This window comes from Talpa occidentalis, unplaced genomic scaffold, assembly GCF_014898055.3.
Source record: "Talpa occidentalis isolate TD23 unplaced genomic scaffold, MPIMG_talOcc4v2.1 talOcc4.9, whole genome shotgun sequence".
Classification (NCBI taxonomy): domain Eukaryota; kingdom Metazoa; phylum Chordata; class Mammalia; order Eulipotyphla; family Talpidae; genus Talpa; species Talpa occidentalis.
Genome location: NW_023605305.1, coordinates 108,504,187 through 108,525,227, shown reverse-complemented (window position 1 = coordinate 108,525,227; position 21,041 = coordinate 108,504,187). Strand labels below are relative to the sequence as shown.

Genomic DNA, 21,041 nt, shown 5'->3' with positions numbered 1-21,041 from the left:
CCGGCTTCCCTATGGGGGTGATGGAGCGGTGGGGCTGCCCCCCCCCGCCGCACCCCCAAAGCGGGCCCTCCCGCCGCAGCCCGGGAGGGGGCGGTGTGGCCTGTCCCTGAGCAGCAGCCGCCGGCGGCCGCGACAGCAGGGGGCGCGAGCGGCCCAGCTTTCCGCCCGGGGGCGCGGCCGGGGGAGCCCCCCCATCCCAGGCGCTCGTGGCACCATCTATTCCACTGCCGCAAAACCCTAAAAAACGAGGTTCTGGGATCTTTTCCCTGCCGCGGGGACGGCCGCCGCGGAGGGCAGCTGGCCCCCAGGCTCACGCGGGGAACCACTGAACCACCTTCCCCGCTTGGGCACCCCGGGCCCGGGCGCGCGTGCACGCGCCCCTCCGGCGCGCACCCCCAGCCCGCCCTGGTGGCGGATCCCGGGCGTCTCCAGCCTCAGCCCAGAGCCACCCTCGCTGAGGGTCTGAGGTGCTGGGCGCTCCCCTGGGGCTCGGCTGGGCTGCGTCCTGCCCCGCGCTGCCCTGAGATGCCGCCTCTGGGAGTGTCAGTGCCTGAGGCTTGACACGCAGCGCTGGGCAGAGCAGGGTGGGCACAGCGGGCGTGTGTGTGTGTGTGTGTGTAGGGTGGGTACAGCGGGCGTGTGTGTGTGTGTGTGTGTGTAGGGTGGGCACAGCGGGCGTGTGTGTGTGTGTGTGTGTAGGGTGGGCACAGCGGGCGTGTGTGTGTGTGTGTAGGGTGGGTACAGCGGGCGTGTGTGTGTGTGTGTGTGTAGGGTGGGCACAGCGGGCGTGTGTGTGTGTGTGTAGGGTGGGCACAGCGGTCGTGTGTGTGTGTGTAGGGTGGGCACAGCGGTCGTGTGTGTGTGTAGGGTGGGCACAGCGGGCGTGTGTGTGTGTGTAGGGTGGGCACAGCGGTCGTGTGTGTGTGTAGGGTGGGCACAGCGGGCGTGTGTGTGTGTGTGTGTGTGTAGGGTGGGCACAGCCGGGGTGTGTGTGTGTGTAGGGTGGGCACAGCCGGTGTGTGTGTGTGTAGGGTGGGCACAGCCGGTGTGTGTGTGTGTAGGGTGGGCACAGCCGGGGTGTGTGTGTGTGTGTGTGTGTGTGTGCAGGGGTGCGGGTGGAAGCTGGCGGCGCAGCGCAGGGAGCAGCGCTTTCCCAGGGCGAGGAGGAGGCCCACATAGAGCCCCAGGAAGGGGGCGAGTGAGAGCTGAGCTGCAGCAGCAGGAAAGGGCGCCCTGAATGGGAGCCTTGTGTGTGGCCCTGCGGTGCTGACTCACCAGGACTCCGGGAGGGAAAACACGCCGGGGATGAAGAAGGGGCTTGTATGCTGCGGGCACACCCCCAAACCACCCTACCACCCCTGTCTGCTCCGGGGCCCAGACAGCTCCACAGGCCTTGGTGTGAGTTGGGCGGGATGGGGGAGCAGGGAGGGAGGGCTGGCGCTGCAGGGAAGCAAAAGGCCCTTTCTGCTGCCTCTCGGCTAGGGAAGGAGGCCGGAGCGGGTGTCTCAGCCGCCCCCCAGCTCCCCCCACGCGGGCGTGGCAGGTCAGACTCAGCAGGGAGGGGCGGAGGCTCAGGGCGGCAGCGGCTCTGACACACCTGAGGGCCGGCCCGCGTGAGTCAGTGCACCGGGGTGGCTGCTAGACAGGAGGACGCAGGCCGGGCGGGAGCGCCACCACCCGCCCCAGTCCCGGAGTCACGTCCGCTGTCAAACCGGTTCCGAGACGGGACAAGAGGATTTCTGTGGCAACAGGGCCGGCCGGCGCCGCAGGCCAGCCGGCAGAGGGCAGGGCCTGGAATATAGGGCGGCCGGGGACGAGATCAGAGCAGGTGAGGGAGGGAGGAAGCCTGAGGGAGCAGGCGGGCTGGGCCAGGGTTCTGGGCCCAAGGTCATCTCAGGCAGAAGGCCCAACGGGTTTGGCAGTTTGGGCTCCGCCGTCCAGCAGACAGGTCAGCTCGGGCGTCGTCTCGCTCTTCTGGGCTTCGTTCTCCTGGAGTCACGTGGGACGACTCCCCGCGCGGGCCACCCGCCCCTCTCCTTCCGTCCACCCAAGCCCCGACTCCTTCGGCATCCGTCCGAGCTGGAAGCCTCAGGAGCGAGCTCAGCAGTGGATGCCTCCTCGGGTGACACGCCAGGCCGCAAGCTCCCGGGCTTACGCCTCCAGTGTGTTGCTCCTGCCCTGGCTGCAGCGTGGTCAGGCGCGGGGCACGGACTCGAAGGCCACACGGATGAAGGGGGGACCCCAGGCTGCCCTGCTGCGGGACGCCGGGCAAGCGTCTGCCTTGGTAGCTTTCATGACCTGTGGGTCAAGTGGGAACCCACCCCGTTTCGCACTTGCAATGGTGCAATGTAGTAATTGTAAAAAACCCGCACACTTGGGGCCACATGAAATACTCGGGAAGAAAATGCCTCCACCCTCCTTTACAGGACTTGGTCATGGCCCAAAGGAGGCGTCTGGGATGGAGGTTGGGGTGCTGGAGGCTTCTAGGGGGTGCCCTCGGGAGCCCCACGGCTGGAAGAGAAGGGAGGGAAGAGTTGAGCTGGAGCGTCCACAGTCACAGTAGGGAGCTCGAGTCAACGCTGCAGGACTCTGAAACCGGGGTGCCCCTGCAGCGTCCTCCTGACTTGGGGCAAGAGGCCCAGGACAAGAGGCGCATCGGGCGAGCTGTCCACGGGCGAGGTGGTGTCGGTCCAGTTAAGGCAACTCCCCCAGGGGCTGGCAGCGGAGGGCCCTCTACCCTCAGAGGCCCCCGCCGGGTCTCACAGCAGCCCCAGCCGGGGCAGCACCCCAGCCCCCTGGCGGCAGGCAGGCTAGCGGAATTCCAGCGCCCGTCTCTGACCTCATCCTAGAGCGAGACAGGCCAGCGGGAACGCAACGCCAACATGGAGACGGCAGGATTCTCGGTGGCGAATGCCTCGGAGACAGGAGACGTTTGCTCTAACTTTTCCCGGCCTGTCCAGAGCTGTCACCTCTGTTTTCCCCTCGAGCTTTCGCTGGCACCACTTTCGATAACCTTATTTGGCATTTTCACCGCTCCTGTTTTTCCCGTTGTTTCTGCTCATGTTTTTGGTTAACATTTTGCTTCCCCCATCAGACGGCGTCACCTGGGGGCAGGGAACTCGTGTTGTCTGTAGCCCTCTGGGTTTCGGGCTCCTCTTAGGTATTTAAGAAACATCTGCTGCTGGAGGGGAATAAGGCTTTATTTTTGTTGAGTTTATCTGACCTGATGAAGGTTTCCTGGCATAGGTTAGGTCTGATAACCCACTCCTGGGCGGGGGGCGGTCAGGGTGAGCGGGAGGAGCCTCATGGCAAACCTGCGGGGATTAAACCGGATCCAGGTTAAGAATCCCAGGAAGCGTTTTCTCAAGCCCGGCCTTGGTCGGCAGAAGAGCAGCCACAAATGCCTCGGGGTTTCGTTTAGGAAACAGCAGACCAGTGGGGTTTGAACCCTGGTTCTGTACTGAGGGCCCTCGCCCGCCCTGGTCCTCCCTCATCTGTACACCCCCCTGTGAAGCTCGGTCAGGTAACGCACGTGACATCAGCAGCACGGTGCTTGCGCCCGAGCACACACGCGTTACTTCGAGTATCGCTGACTTTCAGAAACCAGGTTCAGGGGTGCCAGGAAACACTTTCTCAAAATGTGATCCTCAAACCCCAGGCACCAACGGGTCCCTAGGCCCAATCCCCAGGAAGCCTCAGTTTTAACAGGCTCCTCAGGTTATTTACGCATCAAGTTCGAGAACCACGACCTGCTCTTTTCTTCCTTTGCTTGCACCAACTCATCGGTCAGCGCCACGCAGCAGGTGGTGGTGGACGGGCGCTCACGTTTTCCCAACTAGTTTTATAGCAATTATATGAACTACTCCTCAGGACAGTATTCACCACTTCCCTCTGCCCCATCGTGATGAAGAAACGTCCTATTCTGAAGCCATTTTCAAGACATGTGACGTTCTGTTTCAAGGACGAAGCGCCAGAAGTGCGCTTGGAAATCACACGCGCAAATGGACAAGGCAGCGTTGCTGACGGGAGGCTGTTACGGGAAAACAGAAATACCCAGTGTTTGTTGAAACGATCATTAATTGGCTTAAATGCTGGAAACTAAAGCTATATAAACAGTCACAGTTTGAACATCTTTTGTGCATGAAAGGATTTCCAAGTGCTTTTGTCTGGCCACAACTTCCATTTGCTAACAGCGCAACAGGGCAGCGCTGGACTAGAAGGCACGGAGGCATTAGCCGTTTGTAAAATGAGGGAGCAGGCCAAGGTTGGGCTCCTTGAACTACAGTAGAGGAATCACAGGTGTCTTCAGGGTCTTTGGGTCCCGTGAAGCCAGCAACCAAATTTTGCATAGAAACATATTCATTGGGGGGCGGGGGAAGGGGTTGAGTTAGCCTGGCATCTCTTCAGATTCTCAAAAGGTCCAAAGCCCCCGCGTGGTTTAAGATGGCAGGCTGTGTTCTGTTCCACACTCTGTCTCTGGTGAATCCTATCACCCCCCACCCACCACCCCCCACCCCCGCATCTCTGGTCTATACCCCAGCTCTTGTATGCATAAATAAATAAATCTTAAAAAAAAAAAATCAAATCACAGGCCAGATTACTGTGAAAGCCGCTTCCAGTGCTAAGATTCTAAAGAAGACCAACGTCTTGGCTCCTTTTGGGGTCTGACCTGGATGGGTCACTGGCTTGATTTCTTTACAGTCACGAGTGCGCCCTTCAGCACCATCTGGTGCTGCCCAAGAAAACAGGCCCCCGGTGCTTTGCACAAACAAGACTATTTCTTCCCCATGCGATGGGATTTAACTTGTTTTAATGTAGTCTGCTATAAAAATGGATGAAGACTTCTGCATGGTACATCTGGCTTTACAAATGTTAACTACTTAATGCTTGTGTTAGGTTGCACATCATTATAACCTGTTGTCCAGTAACACGGTAACATAGCTTTCGTAACATGAGTTAATACCAAAATTGTGAATCATGGAACTTTTTACTTAGCACACACACAATCTACAGCAAACTTAAATACTAATCTCTAATACCTAACTGGATTATTGGATCCATTGCAGTATTGTGCTTATTTATCTCAGAAGATAGGCAACTAGCAAAAATACACATTTTTTTTGCATTTCCCCACCCCCATATTACACTGTAAAAGAAATACATTATTCAGTGCACTTCCTAAGAAATAAACTTCCTTATAATCTCTCTCTATATATATATCTATGCCAAAACAAAGGGAGAGCACAATGCAACTTTTAAGATTACCATTTAAAGCAAGAGAGGTAATACTACGCTGGGACTATAGCCAGTTCTCTTGTTGGCCATGTGTGAAGTAGTTTAATGTATGATTGGTTTGGACTGTTTAAGATGCCATCTTCACCATGTTGGCAGACACCCCTGGGGCAGAGCAGAATTTAATTTTTTATGTATTGACCTGGATGAAATCATAAACTATGGAGATACCAATATCCTCCACTGTGATCTAGAGAACCAACTTCTATCACCTGCCTTCCTCTCGTCAACCCATGTTGGATTAAGAGGAAATAGATTTAAATGACAGCAGGAGGCCTTCTCTATCCTTTACTTGATTGTATCACTGTGGACACATGACCACTTAGCCACCATGTCTACACTGGGCTGTGGGCTGTGCAGTGTAGAAGAGGGGTCAGTCGCCATGTTCTAAGCACTTTGTACTAGCCTGTAACTTGCAAAGCCTGGAGGCTTTTGTCCTCACACACTCACTATGATGGAAATGGGTTGGCAGGGTTGGCTCGACTTCGACAGTCTGTGCCAAAGGGAGAAGATTCTAGAATGGAGGATTTTGCAACTTGGCAGCTCATGAGCTATATCCAGCTGTAGAAGTGTTTGTTTAACCAGAAGTTTAAAATTTTTTGAATCAGTTCTTGACATTTAAAAATTTCATGTTTTTCATGAAAATTTGTGTTTCATAAAAATGTGAGCAGCCCTGGCCTAGAGCTCGTGCACGGCAGCAGCGGCTGGGGCTGAACAGCATGCGTCCCTTCTCAGGGGGGCTTGGGCACTACAGCTTGTTGCAGCTTCTGCCACTCCCAGTTGAGTTTTACTCACTGTTACGACCAGTGAGTTTTGTGACACTGGAGGGAGTGGCCCTTCCTTTTCACGATGCCAAAGACCTGACTTTATTTGGAATTTGCCCCCTCCCTGTGCACAAGAGTCCTCTTTTGAGTGATTGGGTCCCCAGCACATCTGGCTGCTTTGGTAGGTAATCTGAAGGTGCATTTCTACTCATCCTTTATGCTCTATTGCAAACTCCAAAGATATAATCACACTAATATTTATGTGTTTAAGTGTGTATGTTAAACACGCAAAGGGTTGTGTATCTATACAGATATATTTATACTTCCACTTAGGCAAAAGTTAATTTGGTTCCACAGATATAGACACCAAGTGCTGGCAGCTTGGAGAGTTAAGTATAACAGTTTAGTAAAACCTATGTGATTCTGACTTATAATATTACAAGGAGAGTGAATTTTATGTTATTGCTTTTTAGATTACAGAATAAAGATCTCATTCTGTGGCAAAACTTTTATACAGAACGAATAACCATTTCCTATTCAAGTAATAGCGATCGGAATCAGAAGTTCCTTACACAACAGTAGATGCCTGAAGACATTTTTGAATGGAGATGTGACTTCCCTCTATTCAAGAACTTAGGCAGGAAACTTGGGGTAACAAATTCTCAAAAGTACAAAAAAATCAGCACCCCAACTGCTTCATTGTCAGGAGGGTTTTCAAGGGCACTAGAAAGCTAGTTCCGGGATGAGCGCGCTCCCACGGCGCCCTCGCGGGTGCCTCTCCCTCAGCCTTGCTTCTCAACTCAAGGCTTGGGCTAAACAGAAGAAAAGAGGACTCAAAGCAGTGTTGGATTTTAACATTCAGGATTCACAGAGGATCTAATTTTCTGCAATAAAATGATCTGTTTTGTGTTTTTGCTGCAGAATCACATTCATATGGCAGTCTTATTTCAGGCACTTTTTAAACATGTTCATCTGGAATAAAAATCTGCATGAACCACGTCTGCATAATTCAAAATGAGTGTTGAGTGATTCTAGTCCCAAAATAGACAGCAAATCACCACCTGGTGCTCCACCAGCTTTTTCTATCGCAACACGATGGCGAAGGTCGAGCTCGAGATGTCTCTGAGGTGCCTCTCTAGCTTTAGTACAAAGATGGGAGTCATAAAAACCCAAACTACTCAGTGTCTACTTAAAAAAATACAAAAAGTTGAATTACACTAACTGTATTATACAGATGGTTTCCGCTACTATCAAAATAAATAACATGATCTGACTCGACGGTTTGACGCTGAGCTCTCGGATGAAATCTGACGGAATGTCAAGTGCGGAGCAGCCCCTCTGGGGACTAGCTGCTGGTCGGCAAAAGGATCTCAACGTCCTTGCCGTTGGCCACGACGGCATTGGAAGAGCAGCTGCCGGCGAGGTCTTCGGCGGCGCTCAGAGAGGACGCCGGGGTGTGAGTTTTGGTCAGTGGCGCGGCAGTGGACGGAGAAGGGGTGAGGCCGGGTTTTTTGGGTGGGATGGGTGGAGGATTTCCTCTCTCAGCTCGGGGGATGGTCGGGGACTTGATCCCCGGAGACAGGGGGCTCAGAGGACTGGACACTTTCCCTGGAGTAGGTGAATGGCTGGCGTCGCTTCTCGGGTTGGCAGAGCTGGCCAGATTCCGATAGTCTGTGCCGAAGGGAGAGCTGTTGGGAGAGACGGGCTTGATGGGCCCTTGTTGGCTAGTGAATCTGGAGAGCACCTGAGTGACTGTGTTTCGGGCCAACTGCTTGGCAGCAGAGTTGTCCATGAGGGTGGGGGACAGATCCCTGGACGGGGGGCTCTGCAGACCACTGGCCTGCTGCTCCTGATCTGCCTGGGACTGGAATTTGTGCCGAGCCGCGTGGAACCGCTGGTTGACCCCTACTTGGTAGGACGACTGGTAGCCGGGGCTGCTGGCGGAGGAGCCCAGCAAGCGCTTATTTAGCACTGGGGAAGAGCAAGGAGAGGACGTGAGTGAGGAGGAGGCAGTGCTGCTGGGAGAGAGGGAGCTCCCGCTGGAGGGGAGATGACTGGGCCCTGGGACTGGGGTGTCCACGCCCAGGGGGCACCCGCCGTTCTCCACCGCTTTCTCCTGGGCCCCGGGCTTCTCTCGTGGAGGCACTTGGTGTTCTACACTGCTGCCTGCAGTCGGCTCCTTGGAAGTTTGGATCTCTGGGTCAAAATGGCCATTGGCTTTTGCGTAACAGTAGGCAGGAGTGGTGGGACCAGGCGGCCCGGAGGCTGTCCCCTTGGCTATGTTGCTCCCCTGGGTTCTTTCGGCCTGAAAACTCTCCGTTTGGCAAAACACGGACACCAGCACAGGAGGCTCAGTCGCTGTGCCTTTGGCCACGGAGACCAGTTTCCTCGACAGCTCCCTGGGGCTGCTGTGCTGGGGAGAGGCCTCCAGGTCCTTCACTCTCTTCTTCAGACTCTCCATCTCTGTCTTCAGAGTCTTCGTCCGGTTCTCCTCCCGGTTCAGCTTTGCTCGCAGCTGTTCCCTTTCGATGTCAAACTCAGACAACTGCTTCTCCACCTGGGCCTCCGTCTGCAAGCCTCGCTTCCTCTCCGCCGCCAGCTCTTCCTCCAGCTTGCTCACGCGGCTCTTCTCCTTCTCCAGCTTCAGGCTCAGTTCCCCTGCCTTCTGGCCCTCCTCGGCCGCCTTGCTGGTGGCCTTCTTGCACTCGAGCACCAGCATGGAGGAGAGCTGCTTGTGGCGGGCGCGCTCCTCTTCCAGCTGACTGGACAGCTTCTTCTGCTCCTTTTCAAACTTCTTCACCTGGGACTTTTCAAATTCCAGCTGGAAAAAAAGCCAGCGCACATCTTGATTAGAGTAAGAATACAAAGGGATATACTGCCGGACTCATCCAGTGGTGTCTCCTGGCTGACTGCCCCTGGGTGACGGCGCATGCCTCGGCGCTCAGGGCATCTCCCCGAAGCAGGTGCACACCTAACCCAAAGATGTGCACGCTGCGCTTTTCTCTTCTAGTCCTTCAACTGTCTCAGAGTTAACAGTGGGAACGTGAACCCTCACTGTGTTTTAGGCTCCAGGATTAGAGCTAGAATTAAAACAGAAAGCTATACAAACCAAATTCTGTCATGAATGCTGCTGAAAACAAAACTTTAAAAAATTCAGTAATAATTCCATCTGGTCTTAGAAACAAACATAAATAGTTGCATCTGAATCATACTTTTTACACAAATGCAGTCTGTTTTAATCATCATCCCAACCCTGTTTCAGGCGCAGAGATTCTGAGTGAGAGGGCGAGGGCTGAAGGAGCCCTTCTAATCAAAAGTTCTCAAGCCCGGAGCCCTATTAATGGACGGGGGGAAAATAATTAGAAAGCCAAGAACTGTTAAGAAATGAAACCCCTGGTGGCCTGGGGTTAAGTCTCAGCGCTATCACCATTAAGGCCTGAGTTGAATTCCCGGCCAGGGTGGTGACCCACAAGGCGCTGCTCCCCTCAGCAGTGTATTTCAGTAAAAATCTGCCAGCTCTGCTCCCTACTGTATGTCCTGTGAATCCTCTCACCCCCACACCTCTGCCCTATGTCCCAGTTTTCTAAGCAAAAAAAACCCCCAAAAAACAACACCAACAAAAAAAACAGAAAAAGAAAAAAAGAAATGAAACAGAAAACATCGATGTAAGGGTAAGGGCTTGGCTGATGTCAGGAGATTGCTATTCCAGGCATGTGTGCATGTGTGGCTACAGACTGGGTTGTGATGCAAAAAGGATTCTCACTGGGTGTCCTGTGTCAAGAAAACACGAAAACTTGAAGTTAGTATTCCCTAAAGTATTTTAGTGACTATGTCAAAACCAGATTTTATGAAAACATATTTGCTAAACACAGAATACTACTTGTTCCTGAAGACTCACTATGTGCTTCTCCTGAAGCATACGAAAGGGCCTAACAAATGGAGGCTAGAAACCTGTTAAAAACTTTGTTCAATCCAGCTGTCCCTAGACTTATTTGACTGCAAAATCCTTTTTTGAGCAACACTAACATCCTGCAGAACACTCTTTGAGAAATGCGTTTCTAGGTGAACGCTGCCAGGAGCCCGCCGCCTGAATCACCTGCTGAGTCAGCCGCTCTCTCTCCTTCTCTAGCATGTAGGTCACGTCATCTCCCTCGGCTGTGTCCTGTGCGTGCCTTTGCCTTTCTTCCTCAAGGTCGAGGATCACCTTTAATGAATTTAAAGGGAAAAAAGTCACTTCCAAATATCAAAAAATCACGTACAATACAATTAAATACGAAGTGCCTATGAAGCACCTAAGATAGTTCTAGAAATAGATAAATAAACCCCCAGTCAGGGCCACCACGGAGCACACTGTCCAGCAGGGTGAAAGACACGCAGCTACGTGCTAGGGAATGGTCAGGTGTCTGCTTTACTTGAGCTAAGCACAAAATGGCCTGTACACAGAGATGGGGGCAACTAATTGGCTGCAGGGGTTGAGAAGCTTCAGAGAATTAATAGGTCCAGGACCCTGCGGGAGACAGATGAGGGGGGTGAAGGAAGACAGGGCCGCAGGAAGCTGAAAGCTGAGGGTGTCCCCACAATCCTCAAGTCACTGGAGGCACCAAGAGGGAGCCTGAAAGCAAACATTTCAAATAGATGACGTCCTAACTGCGCCTGCCCAATCAGTAACACGCGCTCTGCACGTAGGGAGTGACGAGAAGTAAAGACTCTTCATCCCGCACGTTGAAAGGCCCCATTCCACTTCTCCTGGCGCCAAAGGATGAAGCCCAAGTTAAAGGAAACTACAAATTTAAGAGGCATTTCCATCTGACCCTGCCTACAACTTGTTCCCATATTCCAAAGGGCAATGACTTTCTTAGTAGCTGTGCTCAGGCTTCAGAGGAGCCCTGTCATCCCAGCGGCCATTTCTCATTATTTTTTCTCTACAAACATCTTTTACGAATGGAGAGAGGAAATCTCCTGGGTCATGAATTTCTCACACACACACACAAAAAAAACGAACAACCCCCCCCCCAACATTTTCATGTACTTCCAGTTTTTAAAAAACAACTAATTTTTCAATTTAATAGAAAGACAATTGTAGATCATCACCTCTTTCTTCTGAAAACCTCTCAAATTACAGAAATAGAATGAAAAGAATAAAAACGCAGTAAGCACAAAGTGCTGATAACATTTGAAAGAGGGGGCCTCCCTGGTGGCACAAGGGATTAAGCACTGCACCATGAAGCAATCCACAGCCTCTGCAGCACGAGTTCGATCCCCGGCCAGCCAGGGAGCAACCCATCCACATGGCAAGGCAGACCTCTCCTGGCTCGCCCGCTGCTCCCCTCAGCAGTGTACTTTGGTCAATCTGCCTGTTCTGTTCCCCACTCTGTCTCTGGTGAATCCTCTCACCCTCCTGCATCTCTGGCCTGTACCGCAGCTCTTGTATGCATAAATAAATAAATCTTTAAAAAAAAAAACAAAACATTTGAAGAAGGAAAAGGCTGGATTAGAGGTAACTATTACACTTCAGCCTGTGGGAGGAAGCTACTGTGCTTCCTGGGCCCCAACGAGATGTGGAACCCAGAGGAGGCAGACACTGCAGCAGAGAGGACGAAGAGGGACGAAAGTAAGGGCACTGACTCAAAGTCTGTCCTTGCAGAGTGTACGGTAAGTGATTTTCAGGCTTTTCTGCCCTCCCGTCATTAGGATTGGTGATGGATCTGCGGTCCTGAATGCATGCCTGATGGTGGGCACCTGCGGCAGAGTGTGGGTATGCGTAAGTAGGTACACCTGGGCTAAGAGACTGGGCTTATAAGGGCGGCGTCACAGGGACGTGAGTAGAGCAGAGAGCAGAAGAGAATGAAAGAGTGAAAGGAGCAGAGAAGCAGAGACCACCAGAGAACGCCGGAGAGCAGAGAAAGCATGAAGACTTGCTGGGGGCCGGGAGGCCTGCCAGCCTCCCGGCCCCCAGTACCCCTTGCCAGCCAGGTACCTGGTAAATACCAATAGAAGCCTGCAAAAGCCACCGAGGGCTCTAGGACTCTTCTCCTTTACCCTGTCTGCTCGGGTTATAGAGATCCTGCCCTGTGTCATCCTGCCGTTACACAGGAATTAGTTCCTTGGCCCCTCAACTTGATTCCTGCCCATAGACTGTCAGCAGCCACCACCTACTGTCCAGGCCTAAGCCAGATGTTTCTCCCCCGAAGAAACAGAATGAGGGGCCCTTCCTGGTGGCACAAGGGGTTAATTCTTAGCATTATGAAGCTAGCAGCAGCCTCTGCAGCATGAGTTCAATCCCTGGCCAGGGAGCAACCCACATGGAGCAGCAGACCTCTCCTGTCTCGCCCACTGCTCCCCTCAGCAGTGTACTTCGGTCCTTCTGCCTGCTCTGCTCCCCGCTCTGGCTCTGGTGAATTCTCTCGCCCTCCCGCGCTTCTGACTGTACCCAGTGCGTGTATAAATAAATAAATCTTTTTTAAAAAAGAAGAAAACAGTAGTTCCCGAGTGTTGGGGAGAAGAGGGATTGGGAAGAAGAACTAGGGAACTCTCTGTATTTTTCATAAACAAGCAAAGGAATCATGTAATTTTCTGTTCAAACCACCGCACTTCTGAGAGTCCAAGGGGCAGAGTTAGTAACTACACCAAGCAGTGGGCATCAGCCGGGACTCGGGCAAACTGGGACTAGAGCACCCTCATATAACCCGCCACCAGCTACTTGACGTCTAACAAAGTCACTTCCGCTTTGGCAAAACACTTAACAGAAGGCAGTTGGTTAAGAAAATTTAACACTCATAGAATCTTACATGGAAATACAGGTTAAGGAATTTTTTTTTTTTGAGGGAACAGATGCTCAGGGGAGGCAGCTGCTGCTCCCTCTTCTCCACAACTCACCCCAAGTGGAGGGGGGAGCCCTTTGGGTGTGGACTGCACCTGCCCTCAATGCCACAGTGAGTTTGAGGAATTTTGAATTCTTTTAACTTCTCCGTCGCCCCAATTACCTAGAGCCACACATGACACCAACACCACACGTCCTGTGGGCACGCCAGCCAGTGTGCAGAGTAACTCACCTGTGAGCGGAAGGCTCGCCTCTCAAGGATGTTGTGGAGATTTTCTTAAAGGATCCCAAATTTCAGCTACTAATTCCAACCCACAGACACCTTCAGATTACTCATTCTAGACCAGATGTTAAACTTTTCTGGGTATTAGAAAATTTGGAGAACTCAATTAAAAGTAAGAAAACAATTCATTTTTTACAAAAATGCATAAGCTTTTGGCATTCTATGTATTTTCTGGAGTATCACGGAATATCTGTGTCTCATCCATGGTTAATAACCTCCATTCTGGCCTTTCATTTGAATTGGTGCAGGGAAAGAAAAATCTTGCATGAAAAAACCCTAAGCAATCTGTCCAAGGTGTTTTAAGCAGATGGTGCTCCAATGCAGGTAACCAGAAAAGCAAATGATGGTCCATTAAACTGCAGCTGCTAATCCAATTTTTTAGAATCAAATGTTTTCAACAAAATGCACTCTCTTTTTTGGTATAAATGTAAACTGATAGTTTAAAAAAATGTAGATTTTAGCTAAACACCTTTTATAGGCCAGTAAATGGCAAGTAGTGGAATAAAATCACAAGCACCAGAATTCCAATGAGATGAGGTGGAGGAACGCACAGGTTTGCCTTCCTAACTTAGGGGTTGCAAGACCTGGAAACTCTCTCTCTCTCTTCCTGAATAAGGGAGAACAGCTTTAAACAACCCCAGGGATTGTTTATGGTTTCCTGAGAAGTGAATGAAATGAAACTCAAAACTAGGAATACATTAATCTATTGGCTGGTTTGTTTATAGACAGGAAAATTCTCTTTTTTTCTCTCTCTCACATAGCATTCCCTAAATACCTGTTAATCTTTCTATTTATCATTTGGGTAAACAAAAAGGAAATGCTCTGCTCAGCTATTAGTTTGGTCAAACCCCCACTTGTCGCCAAAGTCTGGATGATTAAGAGCTGAAGAAACATACCAAATATTCCTGAGTGTCCTATCAAGAAGGAATGCCATCTTAGATAGTGTGTCTGGCACACTCCCTAAAGTTAACATTTGCAGTAACCTGTGTTTTTTGTCTTCACGCTCCTAGGTAAGCTACTGGGCTTTTTGACATCTGAGACCTTCCAGCTGAATTCATGTGAACACTGGCAGCTGCCAAGTAAGTACTAGGCCTTATTTATCAAATCGCCACATACCTTGCGGTGTCTGCTCTCAGCGGCGGCCAGCTGGGACAGCATGCGCTCCTGCATGTTTTTGCATTGCTTCATCACCACCTTGAGAATGGAGAGGGGGTTTGTGCAGACTGGCTGCTTTTCGCCATCATTTTTCTCCTTCAGTGTCTCAAAGTCTCTCTGTAGGGCCATTAAAGGATCACTGATGTTATATTTTCCATAGCGTTCTTCAATGAAAGTATCTCTGTGTTGGGCCTGGAAAGAGGAAAAATAAGCATTTTGCTTATTAAAATTATCGAGCAGGGGGATCTACTAGTGATTATAAATTAAAGGTGGTGTTGTAGGAATGTAACCTGTGAACTACAAATCAGATCGATCATTTACATACAGAAAACATCAGAAAGGTGGCATGATAGAGCAAGAGAACAAATACGCAGACTGTGCTAACCATGTATGAGACATTGTTGTGAAGCCAGGGCCCTGCAGCACAAGCTGAGGTGAAGACTGGCTCTTTGCCACTGGTAAAGCAGTGGTGGTTTTGTGCCGGGCCCCAAAAGCTCCTTGCGGGCAGTGCAAGTGGCAGCGGGTGGTGGGCATTTTACCGCCTGCTACCACTGGGGCCCAGGCTGCAGGTAGAGGCCAGCTGTGATGGTGGATGGCTTGAGGCCTCTACCATGTCACCCCAGGGCGTACAGCCCCTGGCTCAGGGCTGCCGGGAGAAGCACAGCCCCCATGGGCCAGCTCCAGTGCTGTGGCTCCTCCAGCTGCAGCCTGTAGAGAGGCCTGTGGATTTCGTGCCTGGATCGCAGAATGGACCCATCAGGTGCAAGCTATGAGCTTACTGGTGCTATGGCCCAATCAGCCACGGGATTGAAAATGGCCCAGTCAGGTGGGGGCCCCTGAAAGAGTATATAAGGCAGGGCAGGAACCAGCCTAGAACAAACTAGGCTCTGACTGACTCTCTGAGGGGCGCTGTTCTGGCCTCCAAAGACAGAAGGTGAAAGGACAAGCAGCCGAGAAGGCAGAAAAGCCAAAGAGAAGCCGAAAAGCTTTGCAGAGGCTGGGGGTCACTGCCGTCTGGCCCTGCCTCTGACACCACCTGAAAGGAGCACCAGAGGCCCTGGGCCTGGTGTCTCAAAGGGCTGTTGGTTGCTGGTGTGGGCCAACAACTCACAAAGAATTTTAACACGATGTTTCTGACACTGGTGGCTGGTGGTGGCCAGCACTGTTGACAGGTGACTGGCACTGTGTCCGGTCACCTCTAAGAGCTGTTAACTGCTCCTGATAGTCTGCACCGCCTCCTAGTGCTGCTGCCTCATTTGCTGTCTGGCCCAGCGTCCAGTGCTATCAAGTCCCATCTCCAGGCTGTGGCTGCTGCAGCGTCATCTCAGCAGCTCCACCTGTGAGCACCTCCAGCTGAGGGGAGCTGGATCCTGGCCTCTGCCTGCCGGCTGCCTCAAGCTCTAGGCCCTCACTGGTGTGACAGCAACTTTTGTTTAGGACTTCTGGACACTGTGGACACTATCTGGGGTGAGATAAATGGCTGCCTGTGGCCTTAGAACGCTTTGTTTCCCCTGTTTGCTAAATAAACCCCATTATTGTTGTTCCCTGAGCGTCAGTGGTCTTGCAATTGTGTGCGTGGGTGAGAACCCACAGTGACTTGTCCTCCACCTGGCCACTGTCCTTGACCCTTATAGCCCCCCCCCAGCACTCTTTCGGTTCTAAGCATTCATATTTATATTAACTTATTTAAATGTTACAACCCTAAAGGCAGTGCTGTCATCTCCACTTTGCAAATGAGAAAATTATTCACAAAGAGGTCAAGTAACTTTTTCCAGGTTAGTCATCCAGAAGCTGTCAGCACTGGGATTTAAACCCACGCAGCCTGCTTCTAAAGTCTGTGTCCTTAACCACGACGTTTACTGCTTCTACTTAATATTTTTATCTTTTCTGTTATGGCATCTGAATTTCTAAAATACCGTTAGCGTGATAATTTTGAGTTTATATATTCAGACATCTAACCAGGTGGCTATAAAGGATATGAAAGAAGTATTTCCATAATGTAACACAGGATGATCTGTGACTAGTACATGCAGAACCTCACTCAGTTCTTGGTGGGGTCAGGGTAGAAGTGGTCCCAACTACAGGAGACAAAATCCCTTCTACCTGCTGCTAACTTCCACACTCTTCTAGTCTGTTCCGTGGCTACCTCCCACTCTCCTTTCTGCTCCCGTCAGGGCTCAGGGAGTTTGGCGGATGAGAGAGAGAGAGGAGGAGCAGGGAATGTGGGCCCGTGCAGGCGGGCAGTGGGGAGACACTCAGGCTTCCTCGTCTCCAGTTGCTCCTAGGAAGCACCTTACAGGTGGCACTTCATGAGCACCACGTATTATGTGCGAAAGGACAGAGTGACATTAACAATTATTTCACTACACTGAAAAGTTTCCTGAGACATTTTATAATTAAAAAAAGCCCTGTTAATTTAGCATTGAGGAAACATTCTCAAATGGACTATGGTGGAAGACTAGGAGTGTTTGCTGCGGTGTGGTGATATACATCAGAGGGGTGTGACCCTATTCCTCTGACTCACAGTGTTGTAAACCAATGTTAGCTCAATTTTAAAAAAGCATGGCAAATTACTATATAATACATGGTTTCAAATGAAATCTAGTTATGGAAATTGTCATGTATCAATTTAAAAAAATTATTAGGAGCTATTTTCTTACCACCACAGTCTATAAATAGGAAGCCAACTTGAAAGGAAAGGGAAATTCACAGTTTAATTGCAATGCGTAAAAGAAAAACCCACAGGAAATTAAAGCAAACGTGTAGTTTCTATAACACAGAAATCTTTTTCAGTGTTGAAAATCTGATGTCTCCTTATTCATTAGACTATCCAAGTTCAAGATCCAGGAATCACTGAGCCTTACGCTACTGATTTGTGTTGCTATCAGCTGGCAATTGTTCAAAGCAGAGTTGGAAGCCTTGGCTTTTACTTCTGGCTTGTCTACAACCATCTTGTGCGATGACATTATTGGAGAATTGTCATAACTATATAATTTGTACACTGGAAATAAGACGAGCGAAACAGTTTGTTCCTTTAAGTTACAGATAACCATCTCCTAACCCTGACATAAGCATGTGTGTGCACCAGGGAGCATGAATTATAAGGAAAGGGACTTGAGCGAGTCTAAGACAAAAATCCTACTTTTTTTCAGCTCTAAATTAAAAACTAAATTCTTAATAAAATTTCAAATAGTCCCTAGGTCTATTCTTAATTGGCTGTTTTATTTTTTAAAATCATGGGAATAAAACTAGCTTTCAGTTACAATTTAAAGGCAATCATGACAAACAACATGAGACTAATCAGTGTTCTCCTCATTAAGAGCCTGTTTCTTTAAGCTCGGTATCACTGCATGAGCTTGCTAACCCAGGACCCATTGATGGTATTTACTTGAAGCTATTAATGTGTTAGGGCAAATTAAGTCAAAAAATCTCTTTTTAAGAGTTTGAAATTCCACTTTTCTTCTTATCCATGATAACCATTTTTGCATGATTAGCAATGATAAAGGACTAATAATTTGACACTAAAATAGATTGAATAAGGCAAAAGAAGCAGAAAAAGTAACTCTGAACACTTTATCACCTTTTCCCTTTCAGAACACCATGAAGAAAGCAGGATGGGACAGCAGGAGCTGGGAGTACATTCATGACCTTGACATCTGGTCTGCTGAGAAGCTGTCCCTCAGGTTAAATATATAGTTAACTAATCTTTAAAAATATGACTCTTTAAAACCGATACTGTGATTACCTTGTATAATTAATAAGCATCAGAGAGTTACAAATAATAGATGAGGAGCTTCTTAGGTAAGGTCTCAGCCTTCTCTGACAACAGTGGTTAAGCTGTCTGTTTTCTCTTGAAGTACTTTACAGTAATTCCATAATCACTTGCATAGTAATTACAGGTTATACAAAATTGGTGGCTTTGCACATAAATGAAAAGAAGCTGTGGAATAATCTAAAAAAGGCTCCCAGTTACAAAAACAATCCTTTTAAGTACATTCTAATATGGGACCCACATATGGGAAAAATGATTTCAGTCAGTATTTATCATACCGAACAGTAGACTGAAAAAATGGGAGGTGGGATAAGGTATTTTCTAACCAGCTTAATGACTCAGGTGAATTGTATGGATGACAGGTCTAACAGCACAAATAATAACCACCAAAAATGGGTAAGACTTGAAGAAGGAACGCTTAAGCGGCAGTGCAGACTGGTTATCAATTCCTACGTAACACGTTAGTCCAAAATTTAATAGCTTCAACAGTAAACATGTTTTTAATCTCACAGAACGTATTTCTGAGGAACTGGGAAGGTCTCGCCTTCTCTGAGAACAGTGGTTAAGCTGTCAGTTTTCGCTTGACTCTGAGCTGGCCCCGTGTCTCATGAGGCAGCAGTCAAGTCTGTGGTGAGGGCTCAGTCATTTGAAGGCACAACTAGGTCTGATGGAGTCATTTCCAAGCTGGCTCACGTGGCTGCGGGCATAGCCTTGATACTGAGCATGTGCTGCTTCCCACAGAACGTGCCCTCACATGCAAGAGGGAAGCAGACACACCTGCCAAGACGCGAGTCCTAGTGTCTTTTATAACTTAACCTTGAAACGGCACATTATCACTTCTGATGTATTCTGATGGCCACACAAATTGACCTCAGTAAACATGGGAAGGGTGATACAAGGGTGTGAGTTTCAGGAGGCGGGATCGTTGGGGCCATCTTAGAGAGATCTAAGTCTCTAGACTGAGTATCAATACCAAAAACTGCCAAGGCTGGGTTTTAATACTTTGGTGATGTTTCAGCTACTTCATAAAAAATTTAAATGATCTGGATTTGACTTTTTGGGGGAGAAGTTCTGTAATATAGTTAAAATCATCCATTTCTTTTTTTTTTTAAAGATTGATTTATTTATGCATACAAGAGCTGGGGTACAGGCCAGAGGTGCGGGGGGTGAGAGGACTCACCAGAGACAGAGTGGGGAACAGAACAGGCAGATTGACCAAAGTACATTGCTGAGGGGAGCAGCAGGCGAGACAGGAGAGGTCTGCCTCTCCATGTGGGTTGCTCCCTGGCCGGCCAGGTATCAAACTCGTGCTGCAGAGGTTGCGGACAGCTTCACAGGTTGTGTCTTAACCTGTTGTGCCACCAGGGAGGCCCCCAAATCATCCTTTTCTTGCACTTTTATTACTTTCACTTCAATAACCATATACTGTACTGAACAGATATTCCTACATTGCCAGACAATGTGATAGTTTTTAATTTCAGACAACAGGAAAATAATTGGCTGGCTAGACAGATTCAAGATAGAGCATATACAGCAGGAAAAACACATGGTCATCTACTACTCATTTTTACTGTCATGGGCTGGATAAAATCAACTACTACTGAAATCTGAAAATCACATAATACTCTTGAAGTCTGCTATGCTTGCTCTCCAAAATTTCAGCTTGCCTGTAATTAGCTTCAAAAAGAAATGATTCATTCATCTTCTGTCCCCTCCCCAGTATAATTTATGTTAATTATGTGTATGTATAAAATGTATAGTAATATAAAGAGTATGATAATAAAATATATACATGAAAGTATAAATGCTATTTCCTACAGCTAAGTGTATATTTCATTCTTAAAGTAGGAAATCTGTTTTTTTTTAAATAATAATGAAAAATGATTCCAAATCTAAGGAAGGCCCTTCTAACTAGGGTTTTATATTCAAATACAAAGCTTTATTTTCAAGACTCAAGCTGGTACCACAACCAGCGCAGGACGAACCTTTGCCTCTTTGCTGTGTTTGCCAATTGTGAAGTGGTACTTTTAAAAGCAGTCAGCAATGTAAACATTGTGCCTTCAAAAATATCTAAACACCTCCCTACCAGGGATAAGAAAGACAAAGAACATGATTCTAAGATGGTTTTTAATTATCTACCAAAGTCTGTTAAAAACAATTCTTTTCATATACAAGCTGAATCTAATCTTCAAATAATGTACACTCTGGAGTTCCTGATGGGCTATAAATAGCCGCTTGAGCAACGGGAAATAGTGACCATTCTGGATAATGATGATAACATTTTAAGTATATGCCCTTTGTTCTGGAAGTTCCTTTTCACTTGCTGAAGGAAAACTGATATTTATTATTTGCCAATACTTTTTTTTAAAAGATTTATTTGTTTATGCATACAAGAGCTGGGGTACAGGCCAGAGTTGTAGGGGGTGATTCACCAGAGACAGAGTGGGGAACAGAACAGGTAGACTGACTGAAATACACTTATGAGGGGAGCAGCGGGCAAGACAGGAGAGGTCTGCTGCACCATGTGGGTAGCTCCCTGGCCAGGGATTGAATTCACGCTGCAGTGGCTGTTGATAGCTTCATAATGCTGACACTTAACCCCTTTGTGCCACCAGGGAGGGCCTATTTGTCAATATTGTTATAAGAGTAGATTTAGCCTTATTTGTTTTAAAATTTAGTTTTTGGAAAATGGTACAAAATTTAACATGGGGATAAAGAGGTAAAACTTCATGATTTAAGAAATAGTCTAATACAGTACTAAAAATTTGGTACTCCTTCTACTTAATCACAAATTCTATATTCTCCGTTCCAGCCTTTCTTATACATTTATTATCTTTAATTTTTTTTTTTGGCTTTAGAAGTCTAACAGGGCTGTATTTTATCTACTTTATATCTGTGTTACATTCATCAGCTCACTTAACTTCTCTGTGACTCAAGAGTCCTTTGAGAGAAATA

General features: G+C 48.7%; 1 protein-coding gene and 1 long non-coding RNA gene across 4 annotated transcripts in view; one reads left to right on the top strand and one right to left on the bottom strand.

The window, feature by feature from the left end:
• Window positions 1–4,529: 4,529 nt before the first annotated feature.
• CTTNBP2NL (CTTNBP2 N-terminal like) overlaps window positions 4,530–21,041 on the bottom strand; it is a 53,082-nt gene continuing 36,570 nt past the window's right edge. For both annotated transcript variants that reach the window (XM_054691615.1, XM_054691614.1), the window contains exons 4-6: window positions 14,276–14,506; window positions 10,153–10,260; window positions 4,530–8,877 (exon numbers count right to left, since the gene is read on the bottom strand). In XM_054691615.1, the coding sequence (XP_054547590.1) occupies window positions 7,402–8,877; window positions 10,153–10,260; window positions 14,276–14,506 (1,815 nt within the window). In that variant the 3' untranslated portion in view covers window positions 4,530–7,401. The remainder of the gene's footprint in view (window positions 8,878–10,152; window positions 10,261–14,275; window positions 14,507–21,041) is intronic.
• LOC119236434 (uncharacterized) overlaps window positions 13,965–21,041 on the top strand; it is a 42,942-nt gene continuing 35,865 nt past the window's right edge. For both annotated transcript variants that reach the window (XR_005123062.1, XR_005123061.1), the window contains exons 1-2: window positions 13,965–14,238; window positions 17,909–17,997. This is a non-coding gene — a long non-coding RNA (uncharacterized LOC119236434). The remainder of the gene's footprint in view (window positions 14,239–17,908; window positions 17,998–21,041) is intronic.